This window comes from Pelobates fuscus, chromosome 2 (genome assembly GCF_036172605.1).
Source record: "Pelobates fuscus isolate aPelFus1 chromosome 2, aPelFus1.pri, whole genome shotgun sequence".
In the NCBI taxonomy this organism is placed as follows: domain Eukaryota; kingdom Metazoa; phylum Chordata; class Amphibia; order Anura; family Pelobatidae; genus Pelobates; species Pelobates fuscus.
The window spans coordinates 69,395,098-69,410,183 of NC_086318.1; the positions used below are offsets into that span (position 1 = coordinate 69,395,098).

The 15,086-nt window shown below is 41.4% G+C and overlaps 1 protein-coding gene and 1 long non-coding RNA gene across 3 annotated transcripts in view; both read left to right on the forward strand.

Moving 5' to 3' along the window:
• The window catches only part of LOC134586612 (uncharacterized), an 880,984-nt gene that overhangs the window by 830,931 nt on the left and 34,967 nt on the right, over positions 1 to 15,086 (forward strand). The window lies entirely within an intron of this gene.
• Positions 1 to 15,086, forward strand: part of NCK1 (NCK adaptor protein 1) — an 83,200-nt gene that overhangs the window by 35,749 nt on the left and 32,365 nt on the right. The window contains exon 2 of one of the 2 annotated variants that reach the window (XM_063442233.1): positions 13,971 to 14,217. In XM_063442233.1, coding sequence (XP_063298303.1) covers positions 13,989 to 14,217 — 229 coding nt within the window. In that variant the 5' untranslated portion in view covers positions 13,971 to 13,988. Of the gene's footprint in view, positions 1 to 13,939; positions 14,218 to 15,086 lie in introns of those variants that run through there. The other variant, XM_063442232.1, reaches the window with a different exon arrangement.

The following is a 15,086-nucleotide window of genomic DNA, read 5'->3' on the forward strand; positions in this document are numbered from 1 at the left end:
ACTCTGGTCACACACACACACTAACAACACACTCTGGTCACACACACACACACACTCTGGTAACACACACACACACACACACACAGACACACACACACTAACAACACACTCTGGTAACACACACAGACACACACACACACACACACACACTGATGGAAAAAAAAACAGTTATAACACATCCTCAAATCTACGCAAAAGATCCCAATTTACAATATCTGCTACATACCCTTTTGGTGCAGGGAGGTGGATTCCATGTGTTTTCTGTGGCGTCTGGCTGGTTGTGATAGGAGTCTCCGTTGGCTCCTATCTAGTATCTCCCGCGCGGCTGCTTCATACGCCAGTAGGAATTGACCTGCAATCACTTCCTCCCGGCACTGCGGCAAAGTAGGGACCCGGTAAGACACCGTGGCACTGAAATAGCGTGACCGGGTCCCTGAATCAACTTTGTTTAGTTCTGCGGCCAGTGGGCCGCATTGCCTGCGGTTCTGGGCCGCATGCGGCCCGCGGGTTGGACATGCCGGCTCTAACTGTTCATCTCACACTAATACTAGTTAGTGCCTCTGAAACCACTGAAGGGAAACCAAATTCTCACAACTGCTTTGTAAAGAAAGATTTTTTTATTTTTTTGTAGCACTTTAAATTCTCTGAGATTACCTACAGTTTTGTGAAATGCAGGTGTATAAAATAAGTATGAGTGAGGACACTTTTATTTTTTATTTTTTTAGTTTGCTCTGCACCTGCTTTTTGAATTTAGTAACGTTGTCTGAGTTGTGGCAAATGGGGGAGTTTCTGTGGTTAGGAATAAATTTGAGTTTCTTTCTTCTTTTTACGTAAAATAGAACAACAACGCTGCTTGTTACAATTGCTGGTTTGTATTCATGAGTAAGATATATAGATATATATAGATAGAGATATATATATATATATAATCTCTGACAATTTGTATACCCTTTGTCACTCCGTTAAAACAGAAACCCAATAGGTCCATGTGTTGTTATATTTTAGCAACCATTGCTGTTGAGCTAAATAAGCAAAGGAAGTGTGTGCAAATTGCATTCTCCTGTAGATTTCCAAGTCCTTGTCAGTTTATATCAGCATTATGCAACCATTTAGCTTATTGTAGTGTAACCAGAGACCGTTAAATGTAAAGACCTAGAAGTAAAAAAAATAAAAATTCAGTATTACAGGAAAGTTAGTTGTTTGTAATCTGAAATATGCAACCCTCTTGGCGACCGTCATAAAAAGCGTTGCTTCAAACTATTTTGGTGTAGTGGTATTCAAAAGTACATATTTATATGGGATTCTTTCATTTAGCCAGATAGTTTAGCACCATTACTCCTAATCATATATTCCGAATAAGCCTCCAGCAATCTTTTTGTATTTATTTTTTTATTAAAAAAATACTTCATTGCCTTGAGCATCTTCTTATTTACAGTATGTCAGAATTTTGGTAGGTTTTTCTTAGTTTTCTTTACAAAGTATTTCATTTTAAATATAAAAAAAAAAAAAAAGACACATAAACCAATCAAGTTTATTGGTGCAGGGTCCTTGTCCCCTCAAAGAAATGCTATAGTGTCAGGAATGCAAAAATGTTATCCTTACACTACAGTGTTTAATTATTTAGGTCCCCAGCCTTCCTTTGATCTCATTGGAAAAGTGGTTTAACTCCTCTTTTCTCTCATGCCGTACCGTGCCGGTCTTGCCATTGCTGGCAATATAAACACTGCCTTTTCTCAGAAAAGGCGGCGTTTACAGTGCTCAGCCTGCATGGACATGCTATAGTTACCTGAACTGCCACATTAAGCTGTAGTGTCCCTTTAACACTGAGAAACGGCATTGTGTACATTGCACGGTTAAGCCCACCTCTACTGGCTTCTTCCAGACATCCACTGGAATTGCTTCGTAGAGTCTAACAGAATTTAATTCTGTGATAGACGTTGAATGTCCTCACGCTTTGCATGAAGACTTCTGTCTTCAAATTCCCCATTGGAAAGCATTGATTCAGTGATTTCCTATAGGGAAGCTTTAATGTGCGCACAGGCACATTAGGTCTCTTCATTGTTGTGACTTTGCTGAGTAGACTTCATGCCAAGGGTGCATCGGCGCTGGAAAGATGTAAGTGTGTAAAAGTTGTTAACCCTTTCAGGCTCCCACCTATCTATTCTCCCTAATACACAAGTATGTCCCGTCTAGGCCCTTGCGCTCTGCTGAAGACTTAAATCTATCTTCTGTACGTACTCCCACCTCTGATGCCCGTCTTCAAGACTTCTTGAGGGCTGCACCGTTGCTGTGGAACTCCCTTCCATCCTCCGTTAGATGCTCACCCAGTCTCCACTCCTTCAAAAAATCATTAAAAACCTACGTCTTCATAAAAGCATATAAATTAAACTGTTAATAGCTCATGACTGATTCCTATCTTGCAACTGCCATTAGTCCAATACTATCATTGTAAGCTCATTGAGCAAGGTCATCAGCCCCTCTGTTCCTGTGTGTCCAATTTGTCTGGTTACAACTACATGTTTGTTCGTCCACCCACTGTAAAGCGCTGCGGAATTTGTTGGTGCTATATAAATAATATCATAATAAGAAGAAGAATGCACTACAAGTTTCCTGCAACAATTTATATGCTCATAAAAGTGCTGTACTGGTGTTTATGGGATAAAGTCCGCACTGAAAAATATATCTAAAGAGTATCCTGATTTTCTAACTAAATGTTTGGGCGGTGCTTACATTTGTGTAAAGAATGTATTGCAGTTGCTGCAACTTCAAATTTCTGTGGTTTTCTTTTGTGCATTTCACCAACATGCAAAATCTCTATACAAAGGAAGAAAAGTTATTGTGCATCAAATGCCACGTGTCCTTTCTGATGACATATACAATGTTTGTTTTAATAATCAATCTATTCTTAACGGAGATGGTTATTAGACCTTTCCCTCCTTTCATCGTGGGGTGATTATTGCAAATTGTTTTCACTTATTACAATGTTTCATTCCACAAATTCAACATGGTACAGTTAGTCAGCAAAGCCACAGTTTCCTGAAGAGGAAATGTCAAAGTATTGTTCGGTTCTCTCCACCCCTAAATGAAAATAGCCATTTTTTTCCTGATCCCAATTTGCTGTTCAAAGGAGTAGTAACCAGCCATGTTATGTACTGGTCTGAAAAAAATTAAAACTCAAATGCCATATCCTTTCCTATATTGCCATCATACAGGTCACACAAGAAACTAGGATTGATTATCCCACAAGGTACCTTGCTTGTAGTTGGCAACACACATGCATAATATGCAGAAAGCGTGTTTAAAGGGTTGCAACATTGACAAGGGTTTTTGGGGTTTATTTTTGAGTGCTGCTATTAAACTATTGCTTAAGTTTGTTCTACTTAACTGTGTGATCACTCTGCAGAACAGCTAGCATTTGTTGTATGCTTAAATTCTGAAGAAAGTTTGAATGAATATTACAAAAATGGTACTGTACTAAATGGGAACAACTCTGTGTTCAGTGTGAGGAGCGAGTGATTTTTTTTAAAATGTATTTAATTTTTTTCAATTTAATCTATTCTATTAATCAATTTATTTACTATACTAGTTCTAAGTTCAGAAATAGCACGGTTTACTTGACTGTGTTTCTAAACTGTAAACTTGTGTTAAGCAGGGTCTTCCTTAACACATTCTTGTATGCCGTGCATATTTCGTAACAATTATTGGTGCCTTGTCAGCCATTTATATTTGTTTGACTGTTTAGAAAAACTGCTACTAATAATCAAATGGAATTTTGTGTGATTTCTGCCGTGTGTTTCTCTGCTCATATGTCGTCTTTCATGATAATGCCTGGGACGAGAAGGCTGATATGTTTATGCACTCCCTCCTAGTCCTCCATTGTCTTCATTTCTTCAGCTCCAATTAGAAGAAGCTATTGGGAGCTGCATTATCTTGCTACTCTCTCATGCATGTTCTAAGAAATATCTCACAACATATGTATATTCCCTGCATAGTAACATTTCATCCTTTAATCTTGCACAGTCTGGGCACCAGCACAACTTACGAGCAATAGTTAGGTTTTGGCCTACTATTTCTGCTTTCCTTTTCTCAGGATTCCACAAACAAAAAAAAAACTCAACATTTTGCAGTTTTCTGCATTGTAACACTACCCTTTTAGCCATTCCCCCTTTACACAGCAACAACATACGGTATATACCGGTAGATTTTTATTTGTTAATAAATGCATTATTATAAACCTATCCTGACACAATTGCTCATGGCGAGGAGGTGACAATCTAGGGCGAAAGTGATATTGGATAGCCTCCCAAGAATTTTGTTGAGGCATCCAGAGATGCATTATCAATATTTTATCTTGTGAGTGCATTTCAAATGGCACAGCTCTTTTTACTGTATTACGCTAGGTTTATGTTTCTTCTGTAGAATTACAGCTTTATTTCAACACATACGTTGTACATTGGCTGTTTTCAGAGGGGTTATTGTGTTAGAAATCTCTTAGGAAAGCGCTTTACTATTTTTACTGCACCACTTTAAGGAGAGGATATGTTTTGTTTTTTTTCCTCTATCTCTCTATCCTGATATAAAAGTTATTGCTAGCTCAGGCAAAATTGAAGTACTCTTATTTGACCTGGGGTGGCAAAGAGCCACAGAGGGGCTGGGGAAGGGGCAAAATAGACAGATAAAGGCTTTAACTGGTGAGTATACTCATCCCTCCAGGCTTTTTGCAGTAAACAGTATTTTCAGAGAAAATGCAGTGTTTATATAACAGCCTAGGGATATCTCCACTGGCCACTTCTCAGATCGCTATTGGAGGTGCTGCACTGCCTCTGCCACCCTCTGCACGGAGACACTAAACTTTCCTCATAGCAATGCACTGATTCAATGCAGCTCTATGAGGAAATGCTGATTGGCCAGGGCTCTGTTTGGCTTGTGCTGGCTCTGCCACTGATCTGCCTCCTTGACCGTCTCAGCCAATCCAATGCTTTCCTATCAGAAAGCATTGTGATTGAGTTTGAACAACGCTTCTGATGATGTCCTTCAGGTAGATCAGGGGAAGAGCCAGCAGAAGCAGACTGGAATAAAAGTAATTATAGATAAACAGTTACTACCCTTGTGGTGGAATCTTGGTAAAAATAAATTTAGTAGGCAGAGATTACCACGTGGCATGTGTACGTGCATATACTGGTGTATCGGTCGGTTGGTTGCACGTGGCAAAGATACGATCAGTAGTGTACGGAGCATGTGCGAGAATACCGGATGTAGTATTCCCCTCCTCCATTGTGCTGGGCAAGCCATGCGGTCAAACAGGAAGTTAGTTCTTATTCGATTGATTGGGTAAGAGAATGTGTGGGTGGAGCTACTTATGGAGGAGTTACATGCTTATATAAGGAGCCTACACTATTGTCCGGGGCTCAGAACTTGTTGTATTTTGGTGACATTAGTCCCTCTGAGTCCCGATCGGTGAACCGAATAAAGAATCTCTTCCTTCCTGAAGAAACCTGTGTCCATCTCTCTGTGCTTGGCTTCCGTCAGTTTCTCCGGTATCACCCTGTCTTTGCCAGCTGCCCTCAGAGGTGGAATCGAGAGGGCAGGAGAGACAAGGGAGTGTGGTCAGATGGTGGTGCCAGTCCCACCAGAGGGCTTGTACCCAGATAGATTAATGTACAAAAAGAAAGGAAAAAAAAGGAAAATCCCCCAAGGGGTATTCCTGCGCTGACAATCAATGTCTTCTGTATCTCCTGCCTGCAGCCATATACAGATATAGGGATAAGTTCGTGTTTCTTTGTTACTATTTGAAGATTTAATAAAGATCTATTCCTACTATTAGTGTTACAAAGGGCACCACAACGATTATTTAGGCAGCATATTCTTGCTCCTTCATTATTATTATTTTTTCTTTTCTCCCTCTAATATTTATGCTATACTCTCTAGGACATGTAGGCAATCGTTACTTTTACTTTAGTTGTCACTGTTTCTTCATTGCCAGCGCAGGAATACCCCTTGGGGGATTTTCCTTCTTCTTCTCTCTTTTTGTGGAATAAAAGTAAGACTTTACTATATTTAGGGGCTAGATGGTGGTTTTAACATGTTTGTGTTTCTGACCCTATAGTGTTTCTTTAAGTTGTGTATGTTCCTTTAATAACACTGTAACATTCTCCCCCGGCCGATATTCTGTATTTTCAGCAATATTGGTATAGGTCAATAAAGATGCCGATAATGCAGACCAGGGCTGCCATCAGGGTCCTGGGGGGCTAGCACACTCTTACTTACCTTCCTTTCAGCTCCCTTGTGTAACTCTCGCGAGTCCCGCGGCCATCAGAGCATTGCCACGGGTTACCATGGCAACACTCCACGTGGCACACAGGCCGCGAGAGTTAGACAGGGGGGAGCTGAAGGGAAGGAAGAGTGTGCTGGGTCCCCTCTGCACAGTCCATGCCACCGGACAACCAGGGAATGGCATATCCCCCCTCCCTGGCCAGGTAAGAAGCAGGGAGGGAGGGAGGTAACTCAAACATAATTTGAAAAATGTATTTAAACCCCCCCCCCTTCCTCCCCCCCCACCATCTTGCACACTTAACATACCTACACAAACACACACACACTCTGCATACATTATATACACACACTACACAAACACTCATGGCACAAATACACACACACACACTGCATTAATTATATACACCCTGCATTTACTATACTTACTACTCACACACATACACACACACTGCATCTACTAATCAAATACACTCACTGCATCCACTACACACACACACATTCTTGAAAACAAATTCTGACTGGCATGTATATTTTGTGCATTTACCTTAATAAAAAAAGATTTGCAAAAATAAAATAAATAAACATGTTCAGTTAACAGTAGCTTTGTGTAGAAATAGTATAATTTTTATTTTTTTTTAAATGGTAAATGTACAGAATATCGGTATCCGTAAGTTATCGGCTATCTGCCTGAAAGGTCACAGATTATCGGTATCTGCTCTAAAAAAAATCAATATTGGACGATCACTAATATAACGACATGATTGTGTTGCAATGGCTCCTTCACAAAAAGCTATGAAGGAATTTCTGAGCGGCCACTGGGAAGCAATTTGACAAATATTGTCTCTGTATGACTCCAACAATTTTTGAGATGTAGGCACACATTTTTCATTAAAAGGAAAGCCCCAGGGCTTTTAATATTGTGTTTACTTATATCTGTATTTAACAAATGTTATTTGTGAGGTTTGAAATGTGAAATCCTATATTTACTTGTATATCTATTTTTCCTGCGACTGGGCGCCTTCATCTAGTTCATTGTCAATGATTGATATAAGCTCTGTCCTTTGGACCGGTTAGTCTGCAAATACAAAGCATACATAGAAGAGAAGAACTGAAACCATGTTTCTATTTCTCACCATTTCCAATGTTTGTCTCCTGTATTGTGATGCAATTTGCTAAATCATATTTCAAAGGGACAATATAGTCATTTAGCTGTAGTTGTTCTGGTGTGTAATAGTTTGTTTCCGCAGGCTTTTCAATGTCCACACAGTTTCTTTTCAGAGAAAAGGCAGTGTTTACATTGCTCCTTAGGGACACCTACAGTGGCAGTCCCTCAGACGGCCACTAGAGGTGCTTCCTGGGTGCAGCACTAACGTTCTGCGTATTTACTCTCTGCATGGAGGCGTTGAATTTTCCCCGTAGAGATGCATTGATTCAATCCATCTCTATGAAGAGATGCTGATTGGTGCAGAGCAGTGTTTTTGCTGCATATGCGCAATAGCCTCCCAATGTTTTCCTATGTAGAAGAGCCAGTAGCGACAGGATTTGGTCGGCGCTGGAAAAAGTTGAGTAAAACACCCTTCTAACCTGAAGTAAGGAGGGCTAGGGGTGCTAAACTGCTATTTAGACCTATTGTTTCAGGAACACACTAATTAAAGGGACTCTATAGTATTAGGAATACAATTTAAAACTCCTGATATATAGGTAAACTCGAGTAGGGGATTTTCAATGGTGTTCATTTCAGTGAAGTGGCAGTTCCCCTTTAAATGAGTTTTATGTTGTCATTGATGTTGGTCACCTTCCCAGGACAAATTTGCAAAGAATGCAGCTTCAATACAGCTATACCTTTGTGTTTACGTTTATTGCAAAAATCTGATGGAAAACCTACATATATCTCACTTATCACATAATTGTATTGTATAAGGCCATGCTCCTTCACTCAAACTAGCTGCGTCTTCTTATTTTATTATTTTTTACTAGAAATGTGCCTTTGCTCATTAATTGTTTTAGAAATGCTAATTGCAGTAATACAGGTTTGTAAACGGCAGTAGTAATATAAGTGAGTAAGCCATACCCACTGCAGTCTGCTTGATGCACGTTTTCTTTTTCTTTTTTTCATTTCTTCTGTACCTCGAACAAGAGCTAGAGTGCAGTATTCACACACTTTTGACCACTGACCGTACTTTTTTTTTTTTTTTTTTTTCAGGTTTAATCCTACTATATTTTTTTACTTTAGGATAGGGGATTGTATAAATCTATATTTAAAGCAGACCTGTACCTGACAAGTTATTCAGGGTCATGCCTTTGGCATGACTGATGCATTTAATAGTTTTTTGTTATTATTTTTTTTTTCTTTTTCTGTGTTCACTGCATTATTTCTCACATATAAGCTGTTTAGTCATAGTACCTATCATTTAATCAATATTAGAAATTAGAATAGCATTTAGACATTAAATGCACTTCAGTTAGCTATATAGTTATATTCATGACGGTTTATAAAAGTGCTAATTTCAATAGAAATCTAGCACTTCTATAAAACTTCAGTTTACAGAGCCAATGGAAGTGGCCAGCACCTTAAACTAGTGTTCCCACCTTACTGCACCTCATTGCTATAGCTCATTGAAAAGCTTAGTGTGTTTAAAGGAGCACTATAGGGTCAGGTACACAAACATGTATTCCGGACCCTATAGTGTTAAAACCACCATCTAGCCCCCCCTGGTCCCCCCTCATGCCTCCCTAAATATAGTCAAATCTTACTTGTATTCAAGTCTGGAGCTGCTTGCCTTTTCACTGTTTCCTTTTGACCTTACCACTGCCTGCTGACATCATCAGAAGTGGTGGCCTGATCCAGTCACAGTGCTTCTCCATAGGATTGGCTGAGACTGACAAAGGGGCAGAGCCAGCACAATTCAAACATAGCCCTGGCCAATCGGCATCTCCTTATAGAGATTAATTTTATCACTGAATCTCTATGAGGAAAGTTCAGTGTCTGCATGCAGAGGGAGAAGACACTGAATGTTTGGATGCATTTTAGGCAGCCATGACCCAGGAAGGATCTCTAACAGCCATCTGAGGAGTGGCCAGTGAAGTTATCACTAGGCTGTAATGTAAACACTGCTTCTTCTCTGAAAAGACAGTGTTTACAGCAAAAATCCTGAAGGTAATGATTCTACTCACCAGAACAAACTCATTAAGCTGTAGTTGTTCTGGTGGCTATTGTGTCCCTTTAAATACCTCTAGGCAACCAACTACCAGCTTTGTTAGTCTGGAGATGGACCTGCTATGTTCCAAAAGTTATCTTGCACTCTGCAGCTTCGATTTAGCATAGTTGGATTTGTGATGGTCAATATTTTTTTATTCCATGTAGGATTGAAATGTGATACCATATACACCGTGAACAGTGGCGTACATACCGGCTGCCCTGCAACCCGTTATGTATGCCATTGTGGCCAGCCTCTTATCCTGGGGGCCCAGGAGCTGGCCACCTTGGGGCCCCCCCGAGGCTGTCACTGGGCAGGCAGGCAGGCTGGCTGGCTGGCTGGTTGGCTGGCTGGCTGGCGCGCGCGGGAGCACTCTCCCCTGAGTGCTCTCTGCCCAGCTCCCTCACGCACCGCACTGATGCCGGAGCCGGAATATGACATCATATTCCGGCTCCGGCATCAGTAAGCAGCGAGGGAGCTGGGCAGAGAGCACTCAGCCAGGGAGAGTGCTCCCTCGCGCGCCAGCCATCCCGCCTGGGGCTGCCCCCCCAGCACCACCACTGGACCCCAGGGAATTCCCTCAGCTCTCCCAAAGGTAAGGAGGCTGGGGGATTAAATTTAAAAAAAAAAAAAAAATTGTGTATGTGTGTTAGTGTTAGAGTGAGTGTGTGTGTGTGTCAGTGAGTGTGTTACTGTTTGTCTGTTAGTGAGTGTGTATGTGAGTATGTATGTATGTCGCTGAGTGTGTCTCTGTCAGTAAATGTGTGTGTATGCATCTGTTTGTGAGAGTGTGTGTGTTTAAAACCCCTTCAGCACTTAGCTTTTTCCAGCGCCGGACTCCCTTGATGCTGGGGATCCCTCCGCCCCGATCCGCCTCTCAGCTCCAAATGCGCATGCACGCCAAGAGCCGAGCGCGCATTCAAACCGCCCATAGAAAAGCATTCTTTCACAGTGAGAATTGAGGAAGCGCCTCTAGCGGCGGTCAGTGAGACAGCCACTAGAGGCTGGATTAACCCTTAGTGAAACATAGCAGTTTCTCTGAAACTGCTGTTTTCAGCTGCAGGGTTAAAACTAAAGGTACCTGGCACCCAGACCACTTCATTGAGCTGATGTGATCAGGGTGTCTGTAGTGGTCCTTTAAGTGTGTGTGCATCTGCATGCACTGACGTACATACCGTGGTCGCAGCCCTGCGACCAGGTGCCCGCTGCTATGTGTTGCGGCCCCGGCCCGCGCAGAGTAAGTGCGGGGGTGGGGGAGGGCCCACGGATTTGCAATTTTTGCACTGGGGCCCGATGGGTCGTGTGTACGCCACTGACCGTGAACATGGTTTAAGATGTGAAGTCCTATGCTACTAGCCAGACTTTAAAAGTTGCTAGCCACTACAAATCATAGCATACCCATAGGGGATGAATAGCTACTTGCCAACGGCTAGTGGTGAGTGGACCATTTGAGCAATGTTTCAAAAACATATTCAAAATTGGTTATTTTTTGATCGGGCAGTGATATAATAACTCCTTAGTGATAGGTTCCATTTTAGTACAAGTAAGCATCTGTTTAGAATGATCATTTGTAGTTATTTCTTAGCTCATACTTTTGAATTATACTAGCTATCTGGTGGCTGTGGATCTTATGTGAAAGCATAAGTCCCCTCTGTCGTTATGTACAGCAGTAAACCACCACCCCACTTCCTGTGGGTGTTGATTTTGGTACTGTCGGCTGACTTCCATCAGAAACGGAAGCTCATCGACTCCTGCATTTCGCAGCAAACAATGGTTTAAAAAAAAAAAAAGAGAACTTTTGCCATTATGCCAGGAAATCACAGGGAACTCCACAGAAATCCCAAAGGAGAAGTGTTGTCAAATACAGTAAATTAATATTTGCAGATGCCTTTTTTTTTTTTTTTTTTTTTGCGCATTTAGTCCCTCATTTAATGAATGGGGTGGTGAGGAGATAGAAAAATTAAATTATCTCACCCAGCCTCCTCTCTCATGTGCATCACTAAACTGCATAATGATGGCATTTACCATAGTACACAATTTACTTTTTGTGTTTTTTTTTTTATATTTTGGGATGTATCTTATTTCCTTCTCTTTCTAAAGTTAGAGCTAAGTTTACATATCTTTTACCATTAGAGCAGCATAATGGACATTTTAAATTTGAATACATTTAATTGTGCTTAGTGAATAATCCTTTTTGTGACTTAAAGTGAGAATTCCAATTGAAATTTCAACATTTTGGGCCAAAATAGCCAAATTAGAAACAAAATTTTCAAATCATATGTTTTCAGCTGGGCAGTTTTGCTCTTAAGTTTTAAATTCACTTTGAATTGCTAGAAATACTTAAAGCGGCACTGTCATGCTGAACTTACCTTTCCCCAATCGATTCCTCTTCTCTCCCTCTCTCAGGATCTGGTCTTCATTTCCTCCTGTCGGCTATAGTTTTCTTTAAAACTTAAGACAAAGTAGGGACTATTTATCTTCTGGAGGTTTCCTACGCAGTGACCAGCAGAGGAGAAAAGTGTGCTTTGTTTCCGGTGGTCACCGCAATTTTCCCATGATCCTTAGCTTTCCTCCCTGTTCCCACGATGCGTCCTGTCACTTAGACAGGACGCCGGCAAAACTGCCAAATTGCGTTCTAACCGTTTCTCCATTCGTGTTAGAACGCAATTCGGGACTTTGTTTGGATCGGAATTTCATTAGAATGTATGAAACTCCGATCCTATTTATTGCCGCGGCTGCATCTTGCAGCCGCTTAGTAGATAACTCCCTAATTCCCACGGTATTTACTAATACTAAATAAAGATTACTTGGTATTGGTAAATGATCTGCCCCTACTCGCTATACCGCGAGTAGGGGCATATCTAGTAAGCAGTGAGCCCTATAAAAAAAATTCCAAAGAACTTTCCCACGCTGTGTAAAATGACACAGAGCACTGTGATTGGATGGATTTCAAGCCACCCAATCAGAGTGCTCTGTGTCATTTTACACAGCGTGGGAAAGTTCTTTGGAATTTAGGTCTTTCAGCCTTTTAGTAGATGGCTCCCTAATACCGTGGGAATTAGGGAGTTATCTACTAAGCGGCTGCAAGATGCAGCCGCGGCAATAAATAGGATTGGAGTTTCATTCATTCGAATGAAATTCCGATCCGAACAAAGTTCCGAATTGCGTTCTAACACGAATGGAGAAACTGTTAGAACGCAATTCGTCAGTTTTGCCGGCGTCCTGTCTAAGTGACAGGACGTTCGGCAATAATGACAGGAGGTATCGTGGGAACAGGGAGGAAAGCTAAGGATCATGGGAAAATTGCTGTGACCACCGGAAACGAAGCACACTTTGCTCCTCTGCTGGTCACTGCGTAGGAAACCTCCAGAAGAGAAATAGTCCCTACTTTGTCTTAAGTTTTAAAGAAAACTATAGCAGACAGGAAGAAATGAAGAACAGATCCTGAGAGAGGGAGAGAAGAGGAATTGATTGGGGAAAGGTAAGTTCGGCATGACAGTGCCTCTTTAAGTAAATATCCATGCCAGGTTATTTTTGGACCTTTTTATAGTAATACTGGATAAAAAATGTTCTGTAAACTATAAATCTTTCACCAGGTGACTCATTTGGATGTCTGCTGTAAAATTCAACCTTTTTGTTGTCTCTGTTCTGTTCTTTTTGTGATATATAAACTACGCTGTGTTTATTTTATATTTGGGCAGAGGATTGTCCATTTAAGCGCTGGGGCCTTTTCTTTAACTTGTTTGTTTTTTGTTAAATGTTAATGGAGCGTTTCACAATTTATGTTCCTCGGAACCCTGGTGTTATGTGAGAAGAAAACTGGGGTTCCGCCACTATTTGCCATCATGTGACCCATGTCACCCGATCAGACATCGCGACCCATTAAGAGCTCGACCTAGCCATATAGTATCGGGTGCTGGGAGGAAGATCACTTCCTCCACTTTTCTTTTTGTTCTCTGTCTCTGACTGTTAAAATACACCTACCGTTAAAATTATAGACCGATCATTTCTTTGTCAGAGGGTAAACGTTCAAAATCAGCAGGGGATCAAGTACTTTTTCCTCACTGTATTTGTAGAAATTAGTGTGTGTGTGTATATGCTTTAAAAAAAAACATTACATTCTGATAATTTGCCCTACAGTGCAAATTTATTTTTTGGGGGGAAGGGGGTTCAGGATGTTGGTACACTTCCATTGGCTCTCCTAATTGGCCAGCTCATAGGCTGAGTGTGTCAGCTGATTGATCTTTGCCAAGAATTGAAGTCCTAGACCACCAGGTTTGGCTCAGACCCGGGTAAGAAGGCAACCCGTTGTAAAAAAGGCTTTGCTACTTGCATTGAGGGTCTCTCCAGTGCATAACAGTGGCAAGGTTTGACATGCCTGTTTTAGGTTTGGTCTCAAGTGACTGTCTTACACGTCTAGATGCAGGTCAGATTTATCATGTAGTGTAACTTTTATAACAAATGAAGTACAAACTTAACATCTTTTGTTTTATCTCGTAGCATCAGCACTTTTAGAAGATGACGACAGAAGAGGTGGTCGTTGTTGCAAAGTTTGACTACGTTGCACAGCAAGACCAGGAGTTGGATATCAAAAAAAATGAAAGGCTTTGGCTCCTAGACGATTCAAAATCATGGTGGCGTGTTCGCAATTCTGTGAACAAAACTGGATTTGTACCATCTAACTATGTTGAAAGGAAGAACAGTGCTCGTAAAGCATCAATTGTAAAAAATCTAAAGGACACATTGGGTAAGTCCAAACTTGTAGTGATCTATTTGCAGGGTACAAAGAAAATGCACCAGGGATGTATAGATCAGTGAAAATGGTTTGTTGAAATATAATATACCTAATATGTACATTGATAAAAAGCAAACAGAAGGATCAGCGCTGTACATCCAAATAGAAAAGAAAGTGTCAGCAAACATAAAAGATGGGACTCCCTCAAAGACCCATCAGAAATAGAATAAAGCTGCAAATCAGGAAAAGGTTGCGCCAATTGTGAGCAAATAAGTTTAAAATATTAAGACACTAAAACAAATAAACAAAGAACAAGTAGCAAATATAAAAGTCCAAAGTCAGTGTGTAAACTGGCAAAGGTAGCCGCTAAATCCCTTAGACACAGTCGCAGACAGTCAGTCACACACACGCACACCCTTACAGGCAGACCGTGTCACACACACGCACACACACACTCTCTCACTTGGGCTGGAAGAAGAGTGGATTCATTGAAGCTCCTGGAGTCTATTAGTTGGGGAAACAGGGACTCCTATCTTCTTCCCCTAGATGTGCAGTGATAACCGCAGAGGGTGGAGGCTGTGTTTAGCTTCGCCACCACTGCCGATTTAGCCCTGCCCCCACCGCCCTTCCGTGCGGCTGATTTTGAAGTAATGCGGCTGCCCCTGCGTGTGTGAGCAGTGTCGGTCGCCAAGTGCCCCAGCTGCCATGGGGTACTGTGCGGCCGCACAGCTCGCACATCCCTAAGGCCAGCCCTGGTCGTGGCACCCGGTGCACACCGCCTCCCGCCTCCCCCTCTTAGTACCCTGTTAGTGCTTTGAGGTATATAATCACTGTAATTGTTATTTTGGACACTGCACAATGCTCTTACAACAGATTATTAG